Below are 27,293 nucleotides of genomic sequence, written 5' to 3'. Positions count from 1 at the left end.
TTATACTGACACAGATTGGGGTACATAGGTGTGCGATGTGTATGTATACTGACACAGATTGGGGTACATAGGTGTGCGATGTGTATGTATACTGACACAGATTGGGGTACATGCACTGGAGCAAATGCGAGAATATGCTAATGACTCACTCGCTGCCCAGTGCTTAGACACGCCCACTGACAGCATCTCACATCCGTCGCTCACGCACAAAACCGGATACATACTGAACGTAGATCCGGTGGCCATCAGCCTTTTTAGTAAGTCTAAGCTGCCGCAGACACAGCCGGTCCCCAGACGCACAGAGACGCACAGGGGGCCGGTACTGCAAAGCAGCAAAAATCTCTGGGAAAATGGCGGCGACTATTTTGCCGGTGACTTACACATGCGCAGTACTGCTGTTCCCGGGAAAATTAGACTGGTTCTGTCTAGAATCTACTGCACCCACAGCTGCCGCGGCACCACCACTGAACATGGGCCCCCTCCTGTCTTCAAACGCCCCTAATAATAACGCCCCTGATAATAATGCCCCTAATAATAACGCCCCTGATAATAACGCCCCTGATAATAACAGCCCTGATAATAACAGCCCTGATAATAACAGCCCTAATAATAACTCCTCTAATAATAACGCCCCTGATAATAACGCTCCTGATAATAACGCCCCTGATAATAACAGCCCTAATAATAACTCCTCTAATAATAACGCCCCTGATAATAACGCCCCTGATAATAACGCCCCTGATAATAACAGCCCTGATAATAACAGCCCTAATAATAACTCCTCTAATAATAACTCCCCTAATAATAACGCCCCTGATAATAACGCCCCTGATAATAACGCCCCTGATAATAACGCCCCTGATAATAACAGCCCTGATAATAACAGCCCTGATAATAACTCCTCTAATAATAACTCCTCTAATAATAACGCCCCTGATAATAACGCTCCTGATAATAATGCCCCTGATAATAATGCCCCTGATAATAACGCCCCTCATAATAACGCCCCTCATAATAACGCCCCTGATAATAACGCCCCTGATAATAATGCCCCTAATAACGCCCCTGATAATAACGCCCCTGATAATAACAGCCCTAATAATAACTCCTCTAATAATAACTCCTCTAATAATAATGCCCCTGATAATAACGCTCCTGATAATAACGCCCCTGATAATAACGCCCCTGATAATAACGCCCCTAATAATAACGCCCCTGATAATAACGCCCCTAATAATAACAGCCCTGATAATAACTCCCCTGATAATAACGCCCCTAATAACGCCCCTGATAATAACGCCCCTGATAATAACGCCCCTAATAATAACGCCCCTGATAATGACGCCCCTGATAATAACACCCCTGATAATAACGCCCATGATAATAACGCCCCTGATAATAACGCCCCTAATAATAACGCCCCTGATAATAACGCCCCTGATAATAACGGTCTCTTTTCATAAACACAAGAAAGTTTCTCCCTACAGGAAATTTTTATAAAGAAATAGTTGTTTCCCCAAAGCTGCTGCACACTCTGCACAGGCCCCTCCTCTGTATACCATATTCGCTGACATTCAGCTCCCTCCTTCCGGGAGGGAGTTGAATGTCTGTATACAACGAGGGGCGTGGCCGGGCGATGATGTATTTGGGGCAAGGCCGGGAGCGTGACCGTGCGATCGTGGACCCGCCCCCTCTTCATAATGCCAAAATTAACGGCATTGTGAAGAAGGGGCAGGGCCACGATGCCGCAAAAAAAAAAACCGTGCGCTGCCGGCGTTTCTATCGTCACTGTGGGGGGCAAGATGGGTCGTGGCTGCCATTCCGGGGGCCCGGGAGCGGCACCCAATATTCAGGAGACTCCGGGACAAATCGGGAGGGTAGGCAAGCCTGCTGTACAGTCACCACCAGACCCCCATGCTGGTGCCAGGACAATGACCATAGTACTAATATGTGAGAATTTCCCATGAATGATCTGTTCCCAAATGTCAGAGGAGCTTCTTATTACACAAGTGACCTTCCTATAAGTGCACAGCCTGTACATTTACACAAGTGACCTTCCTATAAGTGCACAGCCTGTTACATTTACACAAGTGACCTTCCTATAAGTGCACAGCCTGTTACATTTACACAAGTGACCTTCCTATAAGTGCACAGCCTGTTACATTTACACAAGTGACCTTCCTATAAGTGCACAGCCTGTACATTTACACAAGTGACCTTCCTATAAGTGCACAGCCTGTACATTTATACAAGTGACCTTCCTATAAGTGCACAGCCTGTACATTTACCCAAGTGACCTTCCTATAAGTGCACAGCCTGTACATTTACACAAGTGACCTTCCTATAAGTGCACAGCCTGTTACATTTACACAAGTGACCTTCCTATAAGTGCACAGCCTGTTACATTTACACAAGTGACCTTCCTATAAGTGCACAGCCTGTTACATTTACACAAGTGACCTTCCTATAAGTGCACAGCCTGTTACATTTACACAAGTGACCTTCCTATAAGTGCACAGCCTGTACATTTACACAAGTGACCTTCCTATAAGTGCACAGCCTGTACATTTACACAAGTGACCTTCCTATAAGTGCACAGCCTGTACATTTACAAAAGTGACCTTCCTATAAGTGCACAGCCTGTACATTTACACATCTTCAGCTGCGCACAGAGCACTAATATATTAAAACACATTATTAAACATACTGTACATTCACAGTACATGACGCCCAGTGACAATAGTTCATATGGAAATGGCGCTGCCACAAAAAGAAATAACCCACCTTCTTGGCCGTGGGGACAGGGAGCCTGATTCAGCTTGGATCGCAATATGGCATACGCACGCAATTTTAATACGAATATATGCTAATCCATAGCGATCGCAATGCCGCCTCACCACTACATAAAGACGCCCACTACAAATACGCGCACATCCGTAATGTATAACAAGACTGCGAAACATTGGTACTATTGAGTAACATCGGACCCTTATGCACACGTAAGGCAGGTCAGACCGCACTCAGGAATTGCTAACCTCAGCGCACGCTATTAGGCCTCAGGCTGCGTAGGCCATCGCAGTGGATAATTTATGCACACCTCTGCAACGACATTGAAACGCACTGGCACGCCTGTGTTCGGCCGACCACCCGTCACCACCCACAGACGGCACTTCCTGTCAAGCACTCTGCGATGGGTCTGCCTCACCGCTGCGATCACAGTCCCGATCGCAATGACTGGTTCGTGTATGGTACTGTGGACCTCATTCAGAGTCGGTCATTGCGGCCGCACAGTCGTAAGGGAAAAGATGCCAGATATGCAAATGATGCACTCGCAAGTTGCGTCCTTAAGTTCGGATCGTTAGTTGGCCGACCAAGGGGAGGATGCGGCCGTAAGCCAAAAAATACGCCCTTTCTCATACGCATTACACGTCATCTCCGGCCATATAAGGATTAATCGCGACCATCGGAGCTGGTCATAGAGCTTAAGGTTGACCATTCTCTCTCTTAAGCTCTACGATCAGGTCAGTGTACAAACCTCCCATGTCACGTGTGCCATGACGCTACTTTGCTAATTATGCACTCCCATAAAACGCCATTCGCATAATTAGGCACGCCTGCGTTCGGATCTCCACTCCCCCGTTTTCAAGCACCTTCCCCTGTTACCACCCACAAACGCCTCATCCTGTCACTCAAACTACCGACCTGGCTGTGTTCAAGGAGAGAGAAATTTCTAATCGTAGCCGCTAGTTTGCGCACGCGCATTGCAAACTTTATGCATGCGCAGTTTAGCGAACATCGGTGGTGTACGACCGTGCGGCCGCAACGACCGACTCTGAATGAGGTCCTGTGTGCAGAATGCAACAATCGGCCGATTGCGTGCGTATTAGCAACTGCGTTCCTTGCTGAATCAGGCCCTGGGTCTCCAGTCACAGGGGTGATTTAATTGTTTTTTGGGCGCCCATCAGAGCACTTCAATTGTTCCTCGGTTAGGGTGCAAAGTGCCGCGTTTGTGCGCCCAGGTTTAGCCGTGCAATGTGGCTAAACCTATCTAAAGTACTGTGTGCGCCCAAAGTGCAAACTTATCGCACATTTCTGCTCACCATCTCGGGACGCTGCGAGCAGAATCGTGTGCAGCTGCGTCTATTCACGCCCGAACAATCAACAATTGAATTGCTCTGTTGGTCACCCAAAAGAAATAGCCACTATAAAAACAACTGAATCGCCCCCTATATGTTTTTTCTCCCAGAACATTGCATCATTTCCAAACAGTGCAATGTATATAATTGTCTGATCTTGTCTTTGTGGTGGGCACAAGCCGGGCGGTCGCACTCCTGTAATATACAGCATAGGCGGCATTCCTCTTGTGTGGTCACTTTCCTTATACATTAGATGTTAGGACAGACCGGCTGGATTTATTCAGCTTAGTCAGATTAGGTTCTATATCACATAATTAGCTGTAGCCAGATATTGAAGCAGCCATTACCAGGTTTGGGAGCACAGAAATCTTTTCTGGATTAAACTGAAGTCAAGAAGAACTGTGCTTAAAGTATACAAACAGTGTGTATTAAAATTACTTAGATCCGCGGAGTCAGTCTTGTTAAAAAAACACTTCTAAATGAATGTCATATGCACTAACTAAAGTGTGGAGATACAGGCGCATATATCCCGGCAGTAACTGTAAGGCAATAGCCGTCTTTAGTGCGGGACGCCGGAGCCCTGCAAATAGTACTGAATGCAGAGGTGGATGATGAGAGCGGCTGTAGGGAGAGGTCCGAACATCAATTTAGCTCAGGGAAGAGCTCCCATGTTAATCCACTAATACCCCTTTTACACCAGAGCAAAAACCTGGGTTTTTGCTGGGTCTACCCAGGTTGCAGCTCAGTGTAAAAGGGTCCCTGAAAAACAACCCAGGTCAAGTGACACAGCAATCCAACCCATGTAGCTACCAGGGTTGGACCCAGGTAATGGTGCAGTGTAAACGGTGCAACCCGGGTTATCTGACCTGGGTCATGCCTAAAATGAGCTGATTGGTGGTTGTGGAGTAGTCACCTCCCACTTTTTATGACCTCACAGGTTTAGCAGGACAGACCTGAGCTCAGTGTGAACAGGGCTGACCTGGGAGTAACCCAGATCGAAGGTGCAGTGTAAATGGGTCTGACCTGGGTTTTTGGTGGAAAAGAGGTAATAGAGATCTGCTTTCACTGGTACACTGAGGAAAACAATACAAGTGTATCCCCATAATAACATACTTACCCCCATAGGGAGAATTATCCCAATGAATATAACAAAAATAAGGGGGCTCTGTGAATATATCAACTGTATCCTTTGTCAGAGATAGGACAATAGGGAACCTGGCAGTGTTTGCAGTCACATATAGAACAGCCAGTAAAGTAGCAAAACATATTAATGAGATGGAAATGGCAATTTGGTATGTCCAAAACGGGAACAGCAACAATGTTATTATACGGTAACATTAGTTAGTGAGACAATAACTATGGAAGAGACTTTTTCTTGGAGAGAAGTATCGTTTGAATAACATAATATAATAGAAACTATTTTAAATAGATATTTCCCATTGGAGCTCCTTATATATAAATTACAGCTCCTCAATAAATACCTAACAAGATACTGACTCGGCGGATCTGAGGCATTTTAATACAGAATGTTTCTATACTTTGAGCACAGTTCTTATTGACTTTATTTGAATTTAATCTATTTATGTTAGAGAAAATGGAAGTATTTCTCTAAACTTCTATAAATAAAATAATAAAAGCGATGTTTTAATAACATTATATACAAAAATTCAGTAATTGAAAACAACAGTATTTAACAACTCCCTGAGTGCACCCTAGAATCTCACTCCTTTTCTACACAATATATTGGATTGTACGTTGTGAGAGGTGGCACCATACCCATAAGCAATTAATAAATGTTGGTGAAATAGAATAACACATAAATTGATGAAGGATCTATAGGGAAGGGAGTAGATACTTATTCATTATCAGTATCAATAGGTTCAGTGCGAGACTCGAATTTATTTTCTGGATGAAACTGGTCAAATTGTTTCTGGCAATGTGCACGTGCCCCGGACCATCACAGACGGACATTCGCACCTCTGCGGATCTGCGTTGCACAGTAACATGAACATCGGCCGGTCAGACACTTGCAGCTAAGTAGGTGGAACTAGGTGGCAATGATGGATTCACACTTAGGGGTATATTTACTGAGAATTGTGTTTGGTCTGCAAAAAACCATCACTCAGACTCGTGTCTTTTTCCAGATAAACCAATGGATTTACTAAGAATCGTGTTTGCCTCACTTGAGGCCCAATGTAAGGATAGTCCTCCATCTGTTACGCCCTCTCCCCAGTGACAGAGTTTGGGGCCTGTGAAATCATTGTCTCTAGCGTACTCCTTTATATTGTCCTCTTGTCACAGCGAAGTCCTGTCTACTCTGCGTAGTGGTTGGGAATCTATTTACAAAAGAGAAAAGGGGCTTCCTGCGCAATTGAAGTGTGAGTAATGAAGGGGGGAGATGTACTAACGGTGAAAATGCGGTAAAACCCCTGAAAATGCAGTTTCCGGGGGTTTTACCACATTTACCGTATGTACTAAGCAGCAGAATGAGATGCATTCTGCTGCTTCGCGTCGCTAGGTAATGCCACCTTCAGGTGGCGTTACCCAATAGAAGCCTTCAGGTAGCGTTACCCAATAGAAGCCTTCAGGTGGAGTTACCCAATAGAAGCCTTCAGGTGGAGTTACCCAATAGAAGCCTTCAGGTGGCGTTACCCAATAGAAGCCTATGGGCTTCTTAATGCGATGCTCCCTCCCATGAGCCCCCACGGCCCGCGGCCTTCTGCGCATGTGCAGAAGGACTTCTGGGTGTCCATTGCAAAATCCTTTGTACATACCGCAGTAATGAACCGCGGTATGTACGTGAAGTCAGGGGGGGATGTACCGCATCGCAATAGCGATGCTTAGTACATCTCCCCCGAATTCACATAGAGCCAATAAATTATATTCAAAGTATTGTGTATTTATTTATTAAAAAAAAGGGTTGGTCTGTGCCACAGCAAAACAGTAATATACAATCAGAAGCCCCTTTTCTCTTTTGCATGTATTCTTTGCACCCAATACGCTTCCTAACAGCATTGTAAGTGTAAGGTGGTCACTTTTTTGTGGTCTGAGCACGGTGTTAACCCCCTATTATCTAACACGTTGGGAATCTATTGTTGGTACCAGTAGTGATGAGGAATGGGAAGCAGCTTTGGAATCTCCATGTAAGGCTAATGCGTCTATACGATTTCAGCCACTACAGCTATTTATTTTACACACAGCATATTTAACTCCAGTTAGATTGGTACATTTTGGAGACAGACAGTCTGATATCTCTCCCAAATATGGCAATGTCCAAGGTACTTTCTGGCACTTGTTGTGGGAATGTTGTGTGTTTGAAGAATTTTGGACCAAGGTGAAGTCTGCTCTGTCCCTTCCCGGTATTCCACTTACATTACTTACACCATAGCTTTGTAGTGTAGGAGCTAGAGGAGATGAGCTGGACCCTTACAGCACTCAATATGCTATTCATTTATGTGCACTTGCCAAAGTATGCCTGGCTCCATCATGGTTGGCTCCTACTGGGCCAAACTTTCAAGAGTGGGTTTCTCTAGTTAATTTTACTGTGGTCCATCAGCAGCATTTGTATTACGCCCGTAATGCAGAGACTAAATTTTATTGTATATGGGTAAGATGGAGAGAGTCGAATTATGCACCCTCTCGACCTTAGATATAGTACATAGTGAGAACAAACAATTAATTTTCATTTTTTTTTGTCCAGCATACACAGAGTGCAGCAGTTGTAATTGTTGTTATTGTTTATATTTTAATTAGTTACTGTTATTTTCTGTGTGATATTGGTATTTTATACAATATGTTATATTTATTTACTGTTATTTTATGTGTGATATTGGTATTTTATACAATATGTTGTATTTATTTACTGTTATTTTATGTGTGATATTGGTATTTTATACAATATGTTGTATTTATTTACTGTTATTTTATGTGTGATATTGGTATTTTATACGATATATATTAGCAGTGTTTATTTTGACAAATGGGTTAGAATCCGTTCTAATGTATTTAATACTTTTGTGGTGAGGCAATTAATGTTGTGGTTATTGCATTTAGCTGACGATTGTTGGCATATTGTGTCAGGGATGTTATGTAGAATAAGATCACTGTGATTCTGCCTTTCATTTTCTCTTTTATTTTATGTATAATATATATTTTTGAATGTTTTTTTACTTTTTTGTAATGCTGGTTTTTATGTTCTATAAAAATTACTTTATTAAAGAAAAAGAATTGTGTTTGTCTATTTTGTTCCGATGATGATACTGATCGCGTTGTATCCTGTGCGGGTTCAGTTGTATTTGCCTCTTCTAAATAGACTCCGCTGAGCGCTGCAAAGCTTCTATGTGTAGTGTAACGAAAGGGTTAAAAATCTGAGCTCTTTCTGGCAGAGAAAAATCTCGGAGGAAAAATCAACGTGGTTCCCCCTATATTCATATAACCAGCACCGGGCAGTACTGGCACAGCAGGGAGGTACACAGTGTGGGTTCCCCCTATATTCATATAACCAGCACCGGGCAGTACTGGCACAGCAGGGAGGTACACAGTGTGGGGTCCCCTTATATTCATATAACCAGCACCGGGCAGTACTGGCACAGCAGGGAGGTACACAGTGTGGGGTCCCCCTATATTCATATAACCAGCACCGGGCAGTACTGGCACAGCAGGGAGGTATACAGTGTGGGTTCCCCCTACATTCATATTACCAGCACCGGGCAGTACTGGCACAGCAGGGAGGTACACAGTGTGGGGTCCCCCTATATTCATGTAACCAGCACCGGGCAGTACTGGCACAGCAGAGAGATACACAGTGTGGGTTCCCCCTATATTCATATAACCAGCACCGGGAAGTACTGGCACAGCAGGGAGGTACACAGTGTGGGTTCCCCCTATATTCATATAACCAGCACCGGGAAGTACTGGCACAGCAGGGAGGTACACAGTGTGGGGTCCCCCTATATTCATATAACCAGCACCGGGAAGTACTGGCACAGCAGGGAGGTACACAGTGTGGGGTCCCCCTATATTCAGGTAACCAGCACCGGGCAGTACTGGCACAGCAGAGAGATACACAGTGTGGGTTCCCCCTATATTCATATAACCAGCACCGGGAAGTACTGGCACAGCAGGGAGGTACACAGTGTGGGTTCCCCCTATATTCATATAACCAGCACCGGGAAGTACTGGCACAGCAGGGAGGTACACAGTGTGGGGTCCCCCTATATTCATATAACCAGCACCGGGCAGTACTGGCACAGCAGGGAGGTACACAGTGTGGGTTCCCCCTATATTCATATAACCAGCACCGGGAAGTACTGGCACAGCAGGGAGGTACACAGTGTGGGTTCCCCCTATATTCATATAACCAGCACCGGGCAGTACTGGCACAGCATGGAGGTACACAGTGTGGGTTCCCCCTATATTCATATAACCAGCACCGGGCAGTACTGACACAGCAGGGAGGTACACAGTGTGGGTTCCCCCTATATTCATATAACCAACACCGGGCAGTACTGGCACAGCAGGGAGGTACACAGTGTGGGGTCTCCCTATATTTATATAACCAGCACCATGCAGTACTGGCACAGCAGGGAGGTACACAGTGTGGGGTCTCCCTATATTCATATAACCAGCACCGGGCAGTACTGGCACAGCAGGGAGGTACACAGTGTGGGGTCCCCCTATATTCATATAACCAGCACCGGGCAGTACTGGCACAGCAGGGAGGTACACAGTGTGGGTTCCCCCTATATTCATATTACCAGCACCGGGCAGTACTGGCACAGCAGGGAGGTACACAGTGTGGGGTCCCCCTATATTCATGTAACCAGCACCGGGCAGTACTGGCACAGCAGAGAGATACACAGTGTGGGTTCCCCCTATATTCATATAACCAGCACCGGGCAGTACTGGCACAGCAGGGAGGTACACAGTGTGGGTTCCCCCTATATTCATATAACCAGCACCGGGCAGTACTGGCACAGCAGGGAGGTACACAGTGTGGGGTCCCCCTATATTCATGTAACCAGCACCGGGCAGTACTGGCACAGCAGAGAGATACACAGTGTGGGTTCCCCCTATATTCATATAACCAGCACCGGGAAGTACTGGCACAGCAGGGAGGTACACAGTGTGGGGTCCCCCTATATTCATATAACCAGCACCGGGCAGTACTGGCACAGCAGGGAGGTACACAGTGTGGGTTCCCCCTATATTCATATAACCAGCACCGGGAAGTACTGGCACAGCAGGGAGGTACACAGTGTGGGTTCCCCCTATATTCATATAACCAGCACCGGGCAGTACTGGCACAGCATGGAGGTACACAGTGTGGGTTCCCCCTATATTCATATAACCAGCACCGGGCAGTACTGACACAGCAGGGAGGTACACAGTGTGGGTTCCCCCTATATTCATATAACCAACACCGGGCAGTACTGGCACAGCAGGGAGGTACACAGTGTGGGGTCTCCCTATATTTATATAACCAGCACCATGCAGTACTGGCACAGCAGGGAGGTACACAGTGTGGGGTCTCCCTATATTCATATAACCAGCACCGGGCAGTACTGGCACAGCAGGGAGGTACACAGTGTGGGGTCCCCCTATATTCATATAACCAGCACCGGGCAGTACTGGCACAGCAGGGAGGTACACAGTGTGGGTTCCCCCTACATTCATATTACCAGCACCGGGCAGTACTGGCACAGCAGGGAGGTACACAGTGTGGGGTCCCCCTATATTCATGTAACCAGCACCGGGCAGTACTGGCACAGCAGAGAGATACACAGTGTGGGTTCCCCCTATATTCATATAACCAGCACCGGGCAGTACTGGCACAGCAGGGAGGTACACAGTGTGGGTTCCCCCTATATTCATATAACCAGCACCGGGCAGTACTGGCACAGCAGGGAGGTACACAGTGTAGGTTCCCCCTATATTCATATAACCAGCACCGGGCAGTACTGGCACAGCATGGAGGTACACAGTGTGGGTTCCCCCTATATTCATATAATCAGCACCGGGCAGTACTGGCACAGCAGGGAGGTACACAGTGTGGGGTCTCCCTATATTCATATAACCAGCACCGTGCAGTACTGGCACAGCAGGGATGTACACAGTGTGGGTTCCCCCTATATTCATATAACCAGCACCGGGCAGTACTGGCACAGCAGGGAAGTACACAGTGTGGGTTCCCCCTATATTCATATAACCAGCACCAGGCAGTACTGGCACAGCAGGGAGGTACACAGTGTGGTGTCCCCCTATATTCATATAACCAGCACCGGGCAGTACTGGCACAGCAGGGAGGCACACAGTGTGGGGTCCCCCTATATTCATATAACCAGCACCGGGCAGTACTGGCACAGCAGGGAGGTACACAGTGTGGGGTCCCCCTATATTCATATTACCAGCACCGGGCAGTACTGGCACAGCAGGGAGGTACACAGTGTGGGGTCCCCCTATATTCATATAACAACACCGGGCAGTACTGGCACAGCAGGGAGGTACACAGTGTGGGGTCCCCCTATATTCATATAATCAGCACCGGGCAGTACTGGCACAGCAGGGAGGTACACAGTGTGGGTTCCCCCTATATTCATATAACCAGCACCGGGAAGTACTGGTACAGCAGGGAGGTACACAGTGTGGGGTCCCCCTATTTTCATATAATCAGCACCGGGCAGTACTGGCACAGCAGGGAGGTACACAGTGTGGGGTCCCCCTATATTCATATAACCAGCACCGGGCAGTACTGGCACAGCAGGGAGGTACACAGTGTGGGGTCCCCCTATATTCATATAACCAGCACCGGGCAGTACTGACACAGCAGGGAGGTACACAGTGTGGGGTCCCCCTATATTCATATAACCAGCACCGGGCAGTACTGGCACAGCAGGGAGGTACACAGTGTGGGGTCCCCCTGCCAAAGCATTCCCCAGCCCCTAACTGGTCAGCCCAGGGCTGCATTCCCGTGGAGGGCTCTGGGGGAATTATGTGACGTGTAGCACATGACGTTAGCTGCAGGCGCCAATCTTCGCATTCCGGAAGTTGGTAAATCTGAGACTGGCAGCATCGCATCCTCCATAGAAACATATAGGGGGAGCATCGGCCAGCGGGAATGGAGACATCGCAGCTGGTATCGGAGATACCTCCTTCATACATGGGGGGGTGATACTAAATATTTGCGGTTACCCTCCCATAACAGGGAATAAGATGCAAATATTTAGGCCCTATTTACTATAGTCCACATTTAAAATGCGTCTGTAGTGTGATATTTTTGACTAAATTGAAATTGCGAACTTAGGAAATGTCACTTGGGTATGTAGTAACATCCGCATGCAGGTGCATTAACCCTTTGTTAAAAAGGTAAAAACACAGCGATAGAGCTGCATTCCGGTGTTAATGGCGGCAAAGCGGTTCTTCGTCACTTGTTGAATTGGTCACTCATTTGTTTCCATTGTATTGTTATCTGTAATATGAATGTATTTTCCTTGTGTTTGGGGCGGTGGTGGGGGGTAATATAAGATGTGATAGGGGGTTTCATATAGAATGTAGAACTTTCTTTCTGCACAAAAAGTACATTTCTTATGTTTTCCTAATAAGTTGCTGTGTGCAAGGGGTGGGGGGTCCCCGAGGCTGGGTAATGCTCTCTGGGGTGGGGGATCCCCGAGGCTGGGTAATGCTCTCTGGGGTGGGGGGTCCCTGAGGCTGGGTAATGCTCTCTGGGGTGGGGGGTCCCCGAGGCTGGGTAATGCTCTCTGGGGTGGGGGGCCCCCGAGGCAGGGTAATACTCTCTGGGATGGGGGGTCCCCGAGGCTGGGTAATGCTCTGTGGGGTGGGGGGTTCCCGAGGTTGGGTAATGCTCTCTGGGGTGGGGGTCCCCGAGGCTGGGTAATGCTCTTTGGGGTGGGGGGTCCCCGAGGCTGGGTAATGCTCTCTGGGGTGGGGGGTCCCCGAGGCTGGGTAATGCTCTCTGGGGTGGGGGGTCCCCGAGGCTGGGTAATGCTCTCTGGGGTGGGGGGTCCCCTGAGGCTGGGTAATGGTCTCTGGGGTGGGGGGGTCCCCTGAGGCTGGGTAATGCTCTCTGGGGTGGGGGGTCCCCTGAGGCTGGGTAATGCTCTCTGGGGTGGGGGGTCCCCGAGGCTGGGTAATGTTCTCTGGGGTGGGGGGACCCGAGGCTGGGTAATGCTCTCTGGCGTGGGGGTCCCCGAGGCTGGGTAATGCTCTCTGTCACATTGTCACCCTGTGTCTCTGACGTCAGCTGTCACACAGGTGTGGGGGTATATAGCAGAGGACTCACCGGCACTTTGTACAGGAACTGCAGCCACAGGAGAAGTGGTTCCAGACTCTGTAGCAGCCTCCGAGAGCCAGCGCCCAGGTAACCCATCCCTCGCTGATCACAGGCGGACTTCGCTGTCTATTGTATCAGAGTGAGCCTGGAGCGCGCCCATCTGACAGGCACACAAAGGGTTACTGATGGCTGCTGTTCATTAGCGCTGTTCTGTTCAGACTGAGCTACAGGGAATTAACTCTCATTATTGTTCCTTTCAGCTCCCTAGATGGGGACAATGTGTCACGTAAAGCTGACCGGCTTCCTCCTAGTCCTGTCAGTGACCCTGAGCTGTCAGCAGGCTGCCCCCATCAGCAGGTAAGTGGCTGGAGCTGGGGGATAGGGATCATTGCTCCTCTGCTTCCCGGGACTGAAATATTAAGTTATTTTCTAAATCAGACAAAAAATCCTGGAAACCTGGAACGGGACCTCAGGGAATGGATGGAGCATCGCTGTACAGAGCAAACACATCGTCCTGACGCCAGCCAGCGGCATCACCCCACCGGGGAGCATACGGGAGAAGAGGTACAGTCTATGCCCTAATGTGTACATCAGGGACACAGAGAAAGTTTCTCAGACTTCATTCATTATATGGGGAGATGCACCGAGCCTCGGGGAGCGATAACGTGGACGGAGGTAAAGCAAAAACCAATCAGCTCCTGACATTTATCAAACACAGGGGTCTAGTTACTAAGCAGTGTTAGGAGACAGAGGGGTCTAGTTACTAAGCAGTGTTAGGAGACAGAGGGGTCTAGTTAGGAGACAGAGGGGTCTAGTTACTAAGCAGTGTTAGGGGACAGAGGGGTCTAGTTACTAAGCAGTGTTAGGGGACAGAGGGGTCTAGTTACTAAGCAGTGTTAGGAGACAGAGGGGTCTAGTTAGGAGACAGAGGGGTCTAGTTACTAAGCAGTGTTAGGGGACAGAGGGGTCTAGTTACTAAGCAGTGTTAGGAGACAGAGGGGTCTAGTTACTAAGCAGTGTTAGGGGACAGAGGGGTCTATTTACTAAGCTGTGTTAGGGGACAGAGGGGTCTATTTACTAAGCAGTGTTAGGAGACAGAGGGGTCTAGTTAGGAGACAGAGGGGTCTAGTTACTAAGCAGTGTCAGGGGTCAGAGGGGTCTATTTACTAAGCAGTGTTAGGAGACAGAGGGGTCTAGTTACTAAGCAGTGTTAGGAGACAGAGGGGTCTAGTTAGGAGACAGAGGGGTCTAGTTACTAAGCAGTGTTAGGGGACAGAGGGGTCTAGTTACTAAGCAGTGTTAGGAGACAGAGGGGTCTAGTTAGGAGACAGAGGGGTCTAGTTACTAAGCAGTGTTAGGGGACAGAGGGGTCTAGTTACTAAGCAGTGTTAGGGGACAGAGGGGTCTAGTTACTAAGCAGTGTTAGGAGACAGAGGGGTCTAGTTAGGAGACAGAGGGGTCTAGTTACTAAGCAGTGTTAGGGGACAGAGGGGTCTAGTTACTAAGCAGTGTTAGGAGACAGAGGGGTCTAGTTACTAAGCAGTGTTAGGGGACAGAGGGGTCTATTTACTAAGCTGTGTTAGGGGACAGAGGGGTCTATTTACTAAGCAGTGTTAGGAGACAGAGGGGTCTAGTTAGGAGACAGAGGGGTCTAGTTACTAAGCAGTGTCAGGGGTCAGAGGGGTCTATTTACTAAGCTGTGTTAGGAGACAGAGGGGTCTAGTTACTAAGCAGTGTCAGGAGACAGAGGGGTCTAGTTACTAAGCAGTGTCAGGAGACAGAGGGGTCTATTTACTAAGCTGTGTTAGGAGACAGAGGGGTCTAGTTACTAAGCTGTGTTAGGAGACAGAGGGGTCTAGTTACTAAAGCTGTGTTAGGGACAGAGGGGTCTAGTTACTAAAGCTGTGTTAGGAGACAGAGGGGTCTAGTTACTAAAGCTGTGTTAGGAGACAGAGGGGTCTAGTTACTAAGCAGTGTTAGGAGACAGAGGGGTCTAGTTACTAAGCAGAGTCAGGAGACAGAGGGGTCTAGTTACTAAGCTGTGTTAGGGGACAGATGGGTCTAGTTACTAAGCTGTGTTAGGGGACAGAGGGGTCTAGTTACTAAGCTGTGTTAGGAGACAGAGGGGTCTAGTTACTAAGCAGTGTTAGGGGACAGAGGGGTCTAGTTACTAAGCTGTGTTAGGAGACAGAGGGGTCTAGTTACTAAGCAGAGTCAGGAGACAGAGGGGTCTAGTTACTAAGCAGAGTCAGGAGACAGAGGGGTCTAGTTACTAAGCTGTGTCAGGGGACAGAGGGGTCTAGTTACTAAGCAGTGTCAGGGGACAGAGGGGTCTAGTTACTAAGCAGTGTTAGGAGACAGAGGGGTCTAGTTACTAAGCAGTGTTAGGGGACAGAGGGGTCTATTTACTAAGCAGTGTTAGGAGACAGAGGGGTTTATTTACTAAGCAGTGTTAGGGGACAGAGGGGTCTAGTTACTAAGCTGTGTTAGGGGACAGAGGGGTCTAGTTACTAAGCTGTGTTAGGAGACAGAGGGGTCTAGTTACTAAGCAGTGTTAGGGGACAGAGGGGTCTAGTTACTAAGCTGTGTTAGGAGACAGAGGGGTCTAGTTACTAAGCAGAGTCAGGAGACAGAGAGGTCTAGTTACTAAGCTGTGTTAGGAGACAGAGGGGTCTAGTTACTAAGCTGTGTTAGGAGACAGAGGGGTCTAGTTACTAAGCAGTGTTAGGGGACAGAGGGGTCTAGTTACTAAGCAGTGTCAGGAGACAGAGGGGTCTAGTTACTAAGCAGTGTTAGGGGACAGAGGGGTCTAGTTACTAAGCTGTGTTAGGAGACAGAGGGGTCTAGATACTAAGCAGTGTTAGGAGACAGAGGGGTCTAGTTACTAAGCAGAGTCAGGAGACAGAGGGGTCTAGTTACTAAGCTGTGTTAGGGGACAGATGGGTCTAGTTACTAAGCTGTGTTAGGAGACAGAGGGGTCTAGTTACTAAGCAGAGTCAGGAGACAGAGGGGTCTAGTTACTAAGCAGTGTTAGGAGACAGAGGGGTCTAGTTACTAAGCAGTGTTAGGGGACAGAGGGGTCTAGTTACTAAGCAGTGTCAGGGGACAGAGGGGTCTAGTTACTAAGCAGTGTCAGGGGACAGAGGGGTCTAGTTACTAAGCAGTGTTAGGAGACAGAGGGGTCTAGTTACTAAGCAGTGTTAGGGGACAGAGGGGTCTATTTACTAAGCAGTGTTAGGAGACAGAGGGGTTTATTTACTAAGCAGTGTTAGGGGACAGAGGGGTCTAGTTACTAAGCTGTGTTAGGGGACAGAGGGGTCTAGTTACTAAGCTGTGTTAGGAGACAGAGGGGTCTAGTTACTAAGCAGAGTCAGGAGACAGAGAGGTCTAGTTACTAAGCTGTGTTAGGAGACAGAGGGGTCTAGTTACTAAGCTGTGTTAGGAGACAGAGGGGTCTAGTTACTAAGCTGTGTTAGGAGACAGAGGGGTCTAGTTACTAAGCAGTGTTAGGGGACAGAGGGGTCTAGTTACTAAGCAGTGTCAGGAGACAGAGGGGTCTAGTTACTAAGCAGTGTTAGGGGACAGAGGGGTCTAGTTACTAAGCAGTGTCAGGAGACAGAGGGGTCTAGTTACTAAGCAGTGTCAGGAGACAGAGGGGTCTAGTTACTAAGCTGTTAGGGGACAGAGGGGTCTAGTTACTAAGCAGTGTCAGGGGACAGAGGGGTCTAGTTACTAAGCAGTGTCAGGAGACAGAGGGGTCTAGTTACTAAGCAGTGTTAGGAGACAGAGGGGTCTAGTTACTAAGCAGTGTTAGGAGACAGAGGGGTCTATTTACTAAGCAGTGTTAGGGTACAGAGGGGTCTAGTTACTAAGCTGTGTTAGGAGACAGAGGGGTCTATTTACTAAGCAGTGTTAGGGGACAGAGGGGTCTAGTTACTAAGCAGTGTTAGGGGACAGAGGGGTCTATTTACTAAGCAGTGTTAGGAGACAGAGGGGTCTATTTACTAAGCAGTGTTAGGAGACAGAGGGGTCTAGTTACTAAGCAGTGTTAGGGACAGAGGGGTCTATTTACTAAGCAGTGTTAGGGACAGAGGGGTCTAGTTACTAAGCAGTGTTAGGGACAGAGGGGTCTAGTTACTAAGCAGTGTTAGGGGACAGAGGGGTCTAGTTACTAAGCTGTGTTAGGGACAGAGGGGTCTAGTTACTAAGCAGTGTCAGGAGACAGAGGGGTCTAGTTACTAAGCTGTGTCAGGGGACAGAGGGGTCTATTTACTAAGCAGTGTTAGGAGACAGAGGGGTCTATTTACTAAGCACTGTTAGGAGACAGAGGGGTCTAGTTACTAAGCAGTGTTAGGGGACAGAGGGGTCTATTTACTAAGCAGTGTTAGGAGACAGAGGGGTCTAGTTACTAAGCAGTGTTAGGAGACAGAGGGGTCTAGTTACTAAGCAGTGTCAGGAGACAGAGGGGTCTAGTTACTAAGCAGTGTTAGGGGACAGATGGGTCTAGTTACTAAGCAGTGTTAGGAGACAGAGGGGTCTAGTTACTAAGCAGTGTTAGGAGACAGAGGGGTCTAGTTACTAAGCAGTGTTAGGAGACAGAGGGGTCTATTTACTAAGCTGTGTTAGGGGACAGAGGGGTCTATTTACTAAGCAGTGTTAGGGGACAGAGGGGTCTATAGACAGAGGGGTCTAGTTACTAAGCAGTGTTAGGGGACAGAGGGGTCTATAGACAGAGGGGTCTAGTTACTAAGCTGTGTTAGGAGACAGAGGGGTCTAGTTACTAAGCAGTGTTAGGAGACAGAGGGGACTATTTACTAAGCAGTGTTAGGAGACAGAGGGGTCTAGTTACTAAGCTGTGTTAGGAGACAGAGGGGTCTATTTACTAAGCAGTGTTAGGAGACAGAGGGGTCTAGTTACTAAGCTGTGTTAGGAGACAGAGGGGTCTAGTTACTAAGCTGTGTTAGGAGACAGAGGGGTCTAGTTACTAAGCTGTGTTAGGAGACAGAGGGGTCTAGTTACTAAGCAGTGTTAGGGGACAGAGGGGTCTAGTTACTAAGCTGTGTTAGGAGACAGAGGGGTCTAGTTACTAAGCTGTGTTAGGAGACAGAGGGGTCTAGTTACTAAGCAGTGTTAGGAGACAGAGGGGTCTAGTTACTAAGCAGTGTTAGGAGACAGAGTGAAAAGTGATAAGAAAGTGATAAGGTGCCAGCCTATCACCTCCCAACTGTCATTTTTCAAACACAGCCTGTGAGATGACAGTTGGGAGCTGATTGGCTGGCACCTTATCACTTTCTTATCACTTTTCACTCTGTCTCCTAACACTGCTTAGTAAATAAACCCCACAGTCTGTAACATGACAGTTAGGAGCTGATTGGGTGGTACTTTATCTCCAAGGCTCGGTGCATCTCCCCGATGTGTGGTATCATTGCTGTGTACCAAGGCTTGTCCTCAGTTCTGTCCCACGTGTCCTGTCATATATAACAGCCCCACATGATTACGCCCGCACTAATACACATAGGGGACCCTGCAGAAAATGGGGTGACAGCTATACTGAGGGAATAGAACGCTGGATGTGATCTCTTATAGCTACAAACCACATAGTGTATCATGCAGATGTCTCTCTTACTGACGGGGTACTTTTACTTTCTATATAAATGTACAGATAATAGTGCACCATCTCCTCTACACACCTGCAGAACATTGCTCTGTCCCATCTACCCCCTGACAGATACATAGTGATATATCCTGCAGATTATTACATTACTCACCTCTCTAGTGATCTGCAGAACATTGCTCTGTCCCACCTACCCCCTGACAGATACATAGTGATATATCCTGCAGATTATTACATTACTCACCTCTCTAGTGATCTGCAGAACATTGCTCTGTCCCACCTACCCCCTGACAGATACATAGTGATATATCCTGCAGATTATTACATTACTGACCTCTCTAGTGATCTGCAGAACATTGCTCTGTCCCACCTACCCCCTGACAGATACATAGTGATATATCCTGCAGATTATTACATTACTGACCTCTCTAGTGATCTGCAGAACATTGCTCTGTACCGTCTACCCCCTGACAGATACATAGTGATATATCCTGCAGATTATTATATTACTGACCTCTCTAGTGATCTGCAGAACATTGCTCTGTCCCATCTACCCCCTGACAGATACATAGTGATAAATCCTGCAGATTATTACATTACTGACCTCTCTAGTGATCTGCAGAACATTGCTCTGTCCCACCTACCCCCTGACAGATACATAGTGATAAATCCTGCAGATTATTACATTACTGACCTCTCTAGTGATCTGCAGAACATTGCTCTGTCCCACCTACCCCCTGACAGATACATAGTGATAAATCCTGCAGATTATTACATTACTGACCTCTCTAGTGATCTGCAGAACATTGCTCTGTCCCACCTACCCCCTGACAGATACATAGTGATAAATCCTGCAGATTATTACATTACTGACCTCTCTAGTGATCTGCAGAACATTGCTCTGTCCCACCTACCCCCTGACAGATACATAGTGATATATCCTGCAGATTATTACATTACTCACCTCTCTAGTGATCTGCAGAACATTGCTCTGTCCCATCTACCCCCTGACAGATACATAGTGATAAATCCTGCAGATTATTACATTACTGACCTCTCTAGTGATCTGCAGAACATTGCTCTGTCCCACCTACCCCCTGACAGGTACATAGTGATAAATCCTGCAGATTATTACATTACTGACCTCTCTAGTGATCTGCAGAACATTGCTCTGTCCCATCTACCCCCTGACAGGTACATAGTGATAAATCCTGCAGATTATTACATTACTGACCTCTCTAGTGATCTGCAGAACATTGCTCTGTCCCATCTACCCCTGACAGATACATAGTGATATATCCTGCAGATTATTACATTACTGTCCTCTCTAGTGATCTGCAGAACATTGCTCTGTCCCATCTACCCCCTGACAGATACATAGTGATATATTCTGCATATTATTAAATTACTGACATCTCTAGTGATCTGCAGAACATTGCTCTGTCCCATCTACCCCCTGACAGGTACATAGTGATAAATCCTGCAGATTATTACATTACTGACCTCTCTAGTGATCTGCAGAACATTGCTCTGTCCCACCTGCCTACTGACAGATACATAGTGATATATTCTGCATATTATTACATTACTGATCTCTCTAGTGATCTGCAGAACATTGCTCTGTCCCACCTACCCCCTGACAGATACATAGTGATAAATCCTGCAGATTATTACATTACTGACCTCTCTAGTGATCTGCAGAACATTGCTCTGTCCCACCTACCCCCTGACAGATACATAGTGATAAACCCTGCAGATTATTACATTACTGACCTCTCTAGTGATCTGCAGAACATTGCTCTGTCCCATCTACCCCCTGACAGATACATAGTGATAAATCCTGCAGATTATTACATTACTGACCTCTCTAGTGATCTGCAGAACATTGCTCTGTCCCATCTACCCCCTGACAGATACATAGTGATATATCCTGCAGATTATTACATTACTGACCTCTCTAGTGATCTGCAGAACATTGCTCTGTCCCACCTACCCCCTGACAGATACATAGTGATATATCCTGCAGATTATTACATTACTGACCTCTCTAGTGATCTGCAGAACATTGCTCTGTCCCACCTACCCCCTGACAGATACATAGTGATATATCCTGCAGATTATTACATTACTGACCTCTCTAGTGATCTGCAGAACATTGCTCTGTCCCACCTACCCCCTGACAGATACATAGTGATATATCCTGCAGATTATTACATTACTGACCTCTCTAGTGATCTGCAGAACATTGCTCTGTCCCACCTACCCCCTGACAGATACATAGTGATATATCCTGCAGATTATTACATTACTGACCTCTCTAGTGATCTGCAGAACATTGCTCTGTCCCATCTACCACCTGACAGGTACATAGTGATATATCCTGCAGATTATTACATTACTGACCTCTCTAGTGATCTGCAGAACATTGCTCTGTCCCATCTACCCCCGACAGATACATAGTGATATATCCTGCAGATTATTACATTACTGACATCTCTAGTGATCTGCAGAACATTGCTCTGTCCCATCTACCCCCTGACAGACACATAGCGATAAATCCTGCAGATTATTACATTACTCACCTCTCTAGTGATCTGCAGAACATTGCTCTGTCTCATCTACCCCTTGTCAGATACATAGTGATATATCCTGCAGATTATTACATTACTGACCTCTCTAGTGATCTGCAGAACATTGCTCTGTCCCACCTGCCTACTGACAGATACATAGTGATAAATCCTGCAGATTATTACATTACTGACCTCTCTAGTGATCTGCAGAACATTGCTCTGTCCCACCTGCCTACTGACAGATACATAGTGATATATTCTGCATATTATTACATTACTGATCTCTCTAGTGATCTGCAGAACATTGCTCTATTCCATCTACCCCCCGACAGACACATAGCGATAAATCCTGCAGATTATTACATTACTCACCTCTCTAGTGATCTGCAGAACATTGCTCTGTCCCATCTACCCCATGACAGATACATAGTGATATATCCTGCAGATTATTACATTACTGACCTCTCTAGTGATCTGCAGAACATTGCTCTGTCCCACCTGCCTACTGACAGATACATAGTGATAAATCCTGCAGATTATTACATTACTGACCTCTCTAGTGATCTGCAGAACATTGCTCTGTCCCACCTGCCTACTGACAGATAGATAGTGATAAATCCTGCAGATTATTACATTACTGACCTCTCTAGTGATCTGCAGAACATTGCTCTGTTCCACCTGCCTACTGACAGGTACACAGTGATATATTCTGCAGATTATTACATTACTGACCTCTCTAGAAACCTGCAGCACATTGCTCTGTCCCATCTACCTCTTAATAGATTTACATGGGGATCTATTCAGCAAAAGTGACGATGTTGCCCAGAATATTATCGAACAACATCGTCACGATTTTTTATGAATTATTACAATTTATGGCGGCCATTCAGCATTATTTTATGCAGGGACAGCGGCTGCGGAAACGCGCTGTCCCTGCCATGTTACAGAAGGCATTGTTATCGGTTACTGCTCCTGCACATGCTCAGTCATACACTTCCGAACAGTCTCCATCCCGGCTTTGAGGTGACTGCAGACAGGTAAGTGCTAATACAGCCTCTCCAAAGTTACTGACGTGTGTATACAGCAGGGCCGAAACTAGGATTTTTGTCACCTGGGGCAAGACAGTAATTTGGCACCCCCCCCTGGTAATTCCCCCATAGTAATGCCCCCTGCAGCAGTGTACCTATAATAATGCCCCCCTGAAGTAATGCCCCTGTAGTAGTGCCCATATAGTAATGCCCCTGTAGTAATGCCCCCATAGTAATGCCCCTGTAGTAGTGCCCATATAGTAATACCCCCATAGTAATGCCCCTGTAGTAATGTCCATATAGTAATGCCCCTGTAGTAGTGCCCATATGGTAATGCCCCTTTAGTAGTGCCCATATAGTAATGCCCCTGTAGTAGTGCCCATATAGTAATACCCCCATAGTAATGCCCCTGTAGTAATGCCCATATAGTAATGCCCCTGTAGTAGTGCCCATATGGTAATGCCCCTTTAGTAGTGCCCATATAGCAATGCCCCTGTAGTAGTGCCCATATAGTAATGCCCCTGTAGTAGTGCCCATATACATAGTAATTCCCCCATAGTAATGCCCCTGTAGTAGTGCCCATATAGTAATGCCCCTGTAGTAGTGCCCATATAGTAATGCCCCTGTAGTAATGCCCATATAGTAATGCCCCTGTAGTAGTGCCCATATGGTAATGCCCCTTTAGTAGTGCCCATATAGCAATTCCCCTGTAGTAGTGCCCATATAGTAATGCCCCTGTAGTAGTGCCCATATAGTAATACCCCCATAGTAATGCCCCTGTAGTAATGCCCATATAGTAATGCCCCTGCAGTAGTGCCCACATGGTAATGCCCCTTTAGTAGTGCCCATATAGCAATGCCCCTGTAGTAGTGCCCATATAGTAATGCCCCTGTAGTAGTGCCCATATACATAGTAATTCCCCCATAGTAATGCCCCTGTAGTAGTGCCCATATACAGAAGTAATACCTCCATAGTAATGCCTCCATAGTAATGCCCCTGTAGTAGTGCCCATATAGTAATGCCCCAATAGTACTGCCCCTGTAGTAGTGCCCATATACAGTAGTAATACCCCCATAGTAATGCCCCCTTAGTAATGCCTGTAGTAGTGCCCATATACAGTAGTAATACCCCCATAGTAATGCCCCCTTAGTAATGCTCCTGTAGTAGTGCCCATATACAGTAGTAATACCCCCATAGTAATGCCCCTGTAGTAATGCCCCTATAGTAGTGCCCATATACAGTAGTAATACCCCCATAGTAATGCTCCTGTAGTAGTGCCTATATGGTAATGCCCCTGTAGTAATACCCCCATAGTAATGCCCCTGTAGTGCCGCTTACACAACAACAAAAAAACAGTTACCTTAACCCCCGCTCCTGCATCCGCCGCCGTCCTGTCCGCCCGGCTGCTCCTCGGAACTATGGGAGAGACAACATGACGCATGGAGAGAGGCGGAAACTCTAGTTCAGAAGAGAACTCCAGCCTCCGGCTAACGCGGCGCTGCAGGGAAGGAGCCGGGCGCCCGCTGGTAATAACATCTCAGCGGGCGTCCGGCTTAGAGCCTCCTTGTGGCACAGCCGGGCTGCAGGACTCTGGCGGCGGGTGCATCTGCGCACCTCCAGTCTCCCCCCTAGTTGCGGCCCTGTATACAGGCTTTATACTAGCCTGTATACATGTATATTTATGTGCTTTTATATTTAACATTTGTATATAAATATACATGTATACAGGCTAGTATAAGTCCTGTATACACATGTCAATCACTTTCGGTAGGTTTAACAGGCTCTAATTGGTTTTACCTGCCGGCAATCACCGGGAAGCAGGAACGGAGACTGGGCGGAGTTACAGGATGCTGCAGGGACTTGTGGGAAAATTTCCCTCTGTCTCTGCAGTTTTCGGGCAATTTAATGTCTTTTCCTCATCTAACGCCATTCTGAGACGGCGTTATATAAAGTAATGATTTATCGAGTGATTTAAGCAATGATTTATCGAGGATAGTGGTGCGGTGAGGATAGCAGTGCGGTGAGGATAGCGGTGCGGTGAGGATAGCGGTGCTGTGAGGATAGCGGTGCGGTGAGGATAGCGGTGCGGCGAGGATAGCGGTGCGGCGAGGATAGCGGTGCGGTGAGGATAGCGGTGCAGTGAGGATAGCGGTGCAGTGAGGATAGTGGTGCGGTGAGGATAGCGGTGCGGTGAGAATAGCGGTGCAGTGAGGATAGTGGTGCGGTGAGGATAGCGGTGCGGTGAGGATAGCGGTGCTGTGTATCGCACCACTATACTTGATGTCTTTTTATAGTGATAGCACCTCGTTAGCGAGTCCCTCGCGGTGCGAGTAGGTACGGCTGTATGCCACACTTACGGTACCACTGGATTTGCAATTTTTCGGGCTCCCAGCAAAAATGTGTGAATGCAGGGTGGGATCATCGGGGTGGGCGGATTGTACGCCGTTAGAATGGTAACTCACCTCCTTCGCTCCTAATTAGATTGTGCTCGTAGTGATATATTCTGCAGATTATTACACGACTGACCTCTCTAGCGATCTGCAGAACATTGCTCTTTAATGTATGCAATGTCATGTATTGATACAGCATAAAAAAGTTTTGGAAGAGTATAAACATTGCAGCCAGGTTGTGGGCGTGTGAGTCTAGGACTTTCTGCAACTGCTCAGACCCATCCACTTGTGAGATGATGATGTAACATCATGATGTTTTACATTGAATATTAGTCATTATAGTATAAAAAAAGAAAATAGTTAGCTGAAGTTAAGTTTTTGCCTATTTCATGTACAAATCAGTCGGCTTAGACAGCACATACATTTCTATCATACTGGTTAATTAATTTTTTTTACAGACATTTATTTTTCTAAAATTACTGACAATTGCAACTATTATCCTGGTAGCTCAGACTAAATGCTTCTTCTGTGAAGTCAGGATATCAGCCGAGATGAAACTATTTAAAGTGAATTCATCATTAGTCATTTGTCTTTTCTGACAGCAACAACAATCTGCAGATCTACGCTCATCATCTAAGAGCATAATCGCTGGGTTATTGGGAAGACGGTGGGCGGCTGATGGAAGATGCTCGTTACACTCCGTGCACTTCTCATAAACTCTCTTGTTTTTCTTTCTTTCCCAACTCTCAGGAACCAGGTGGAGAAGAGGAGATGTAACACAGCGACCTGCGTCACGCAACGTCTCGCCGACTTCCTGGTCCGAACCAACAATAATCACGGGCCGATTTACTCACGACAAATGTGGGCTCCTATACCTATGGCAAAAGGGATATCGTGGGTCTTCTACAACGAGAGTCCTTTGATTATCTACAGCATTAGCCAATACTCATGGCTCCTAGGAATTATATTTTGTTATTAAAGAGGGATGGTCACGAAACTTTCACCGAAATATGTTTTAGGTACTTTTCAGACTTTTTATAGAAACTCCCCCATCCCACAGGACTGCGCGCACCTTACTCCATCTCCAGCCTAGGGACGCGCTCGCAATGACTTAGAGAGGTCTCTGCATTTATACCGGACATCACCTGTGGCCAACCGGCCCGGTGTCTACATGTGACCAACACTAACGTATGGCGTTATAAATGCAGAGAATGGGTAAGGGGTGGTGGGAGGTTTATACTGTAGAGAAAAGCCTCAGTCTTTTTGCCGCCTGACATATCTTTGCTGTGGTCAGAAATCTAAGAACACAACACACACAATATATTTTGGTAAAAGATTCCTGATCATTCTCCTTTAACCGACAAGTTATGTTATAATTTTTTATTGCCCCCAGTACGTTATCTCAGTGCCTTCGCTCCTTTCCGCGCGGACTCTCCGGCACTGTGCTACATTTCACCCGGCGTGTACAGCAACATGCAGACTCTTTTATAAGGAGATTCATGGGAACTTCCAATTTCTTGTAAAAACTAAAAAAATTGTAAAAAAAAAAAAAAAAATACTGAAAAAATAAAACTAAGTCTATTGCTGCAAGTTCTTTTTTTATTAAAAGAAAAAAATAATAATAAAAATGTAACATGGTATATAAGTCTTTGCGGTCACTGACTCCTATTAGATACAAGGGAATATGAAGTAATATTAACCACTTACAGGGGTATTCAATATGGAGCGAAAACGCCGTTTCTGCGAGGTTTTCGCTCGGATGACGTCATTTTCGCCAGTTTTAATTTTACACCGTATTCAATTTGAAAACTTTTCGCCGGTGCGAAAAGTATATTGCATTCGACCCTGCAAAAAAGTATCACCAAGGAAAGGGTGGTGAAAAAAAGTGCAGAATTGGGGTTTGGGGTGCAACATTTCAGAAACCACCCTGCAACCTTCAGACAGTCCCCCAAAGGTAAAATGTGTGAAAAAAAATGTAAAAAAAACCCTCAGAGGACCCCAAAAAATGCACTTTCAATTTGGGGGCGAAAAAAAAAATTGGGGGGTACAAAGTTAAAAACTAGCAAACTACAATCTAGGGGGGGTCCCCAAGTACGCCCCAGGTGTTTTTATCATTGCAGGTGTTTGCGGCAGGTGGATTTTTCACGTTTTTTAAAACTTCACTTTAGCAACTTTTAAATATGCTCACCCCCATTTTCAAGTACCCCAAATTTTCTGGGACTAGTTATTTTCAACCAAAAAAACTTCTAAATACTATTCTTCACCA

The 27,293-nt window shown here is 46.6% G+C and overlaps 1 protein-coding gene across 1 annotated transcript; it reads left to right on the top strand.

The window, feature by feature from the left end:
- The first annotated feature begins 13,455 nt into the window (after positions 1–13,455).
- IAPP (islet amyloid polypeptide) lies at positions 13,456–26,523 on the top strand. The gene is given in 5 exon segments (XM_088462943.1): positions 13,456–13,512; positions 13,686–13,782; positions 13,864–13,989; positions 25,778–25,878; positions 25,881–26,523. Coding segments are annotated over 4 exon segments (402 nt in total). The 5' UTR covers positions 13,456–13,512; positions 13,686–13,693; the 3' UTR covers positions 25,967–26,523.
- Positions 26,524–27,293: the final 770 nt, after the last annotated feature.

The sequence above is a fragment of the Taudactylus pleione genome, unplaced genomic scaffold (genome assembly GCF_031769625.1).
Source record: "Taudactylus pleione unplaced genomic scaffold, aTauple2 ptg001296l, whole genome shotgun sequence".
In the NCBI taxonomy this organism is placed as follows: domain Eukaryota; kingdom Metazoa; phylum Chordata; class Amphibia; order Anura; family Myobatrachidae; genus Taudactylus; species Taudactylus pleione.
Note: the sequence above shows the minus strand (reverse complement) of the source record. Positions and strands in the feature narration are given on the sequence as shown.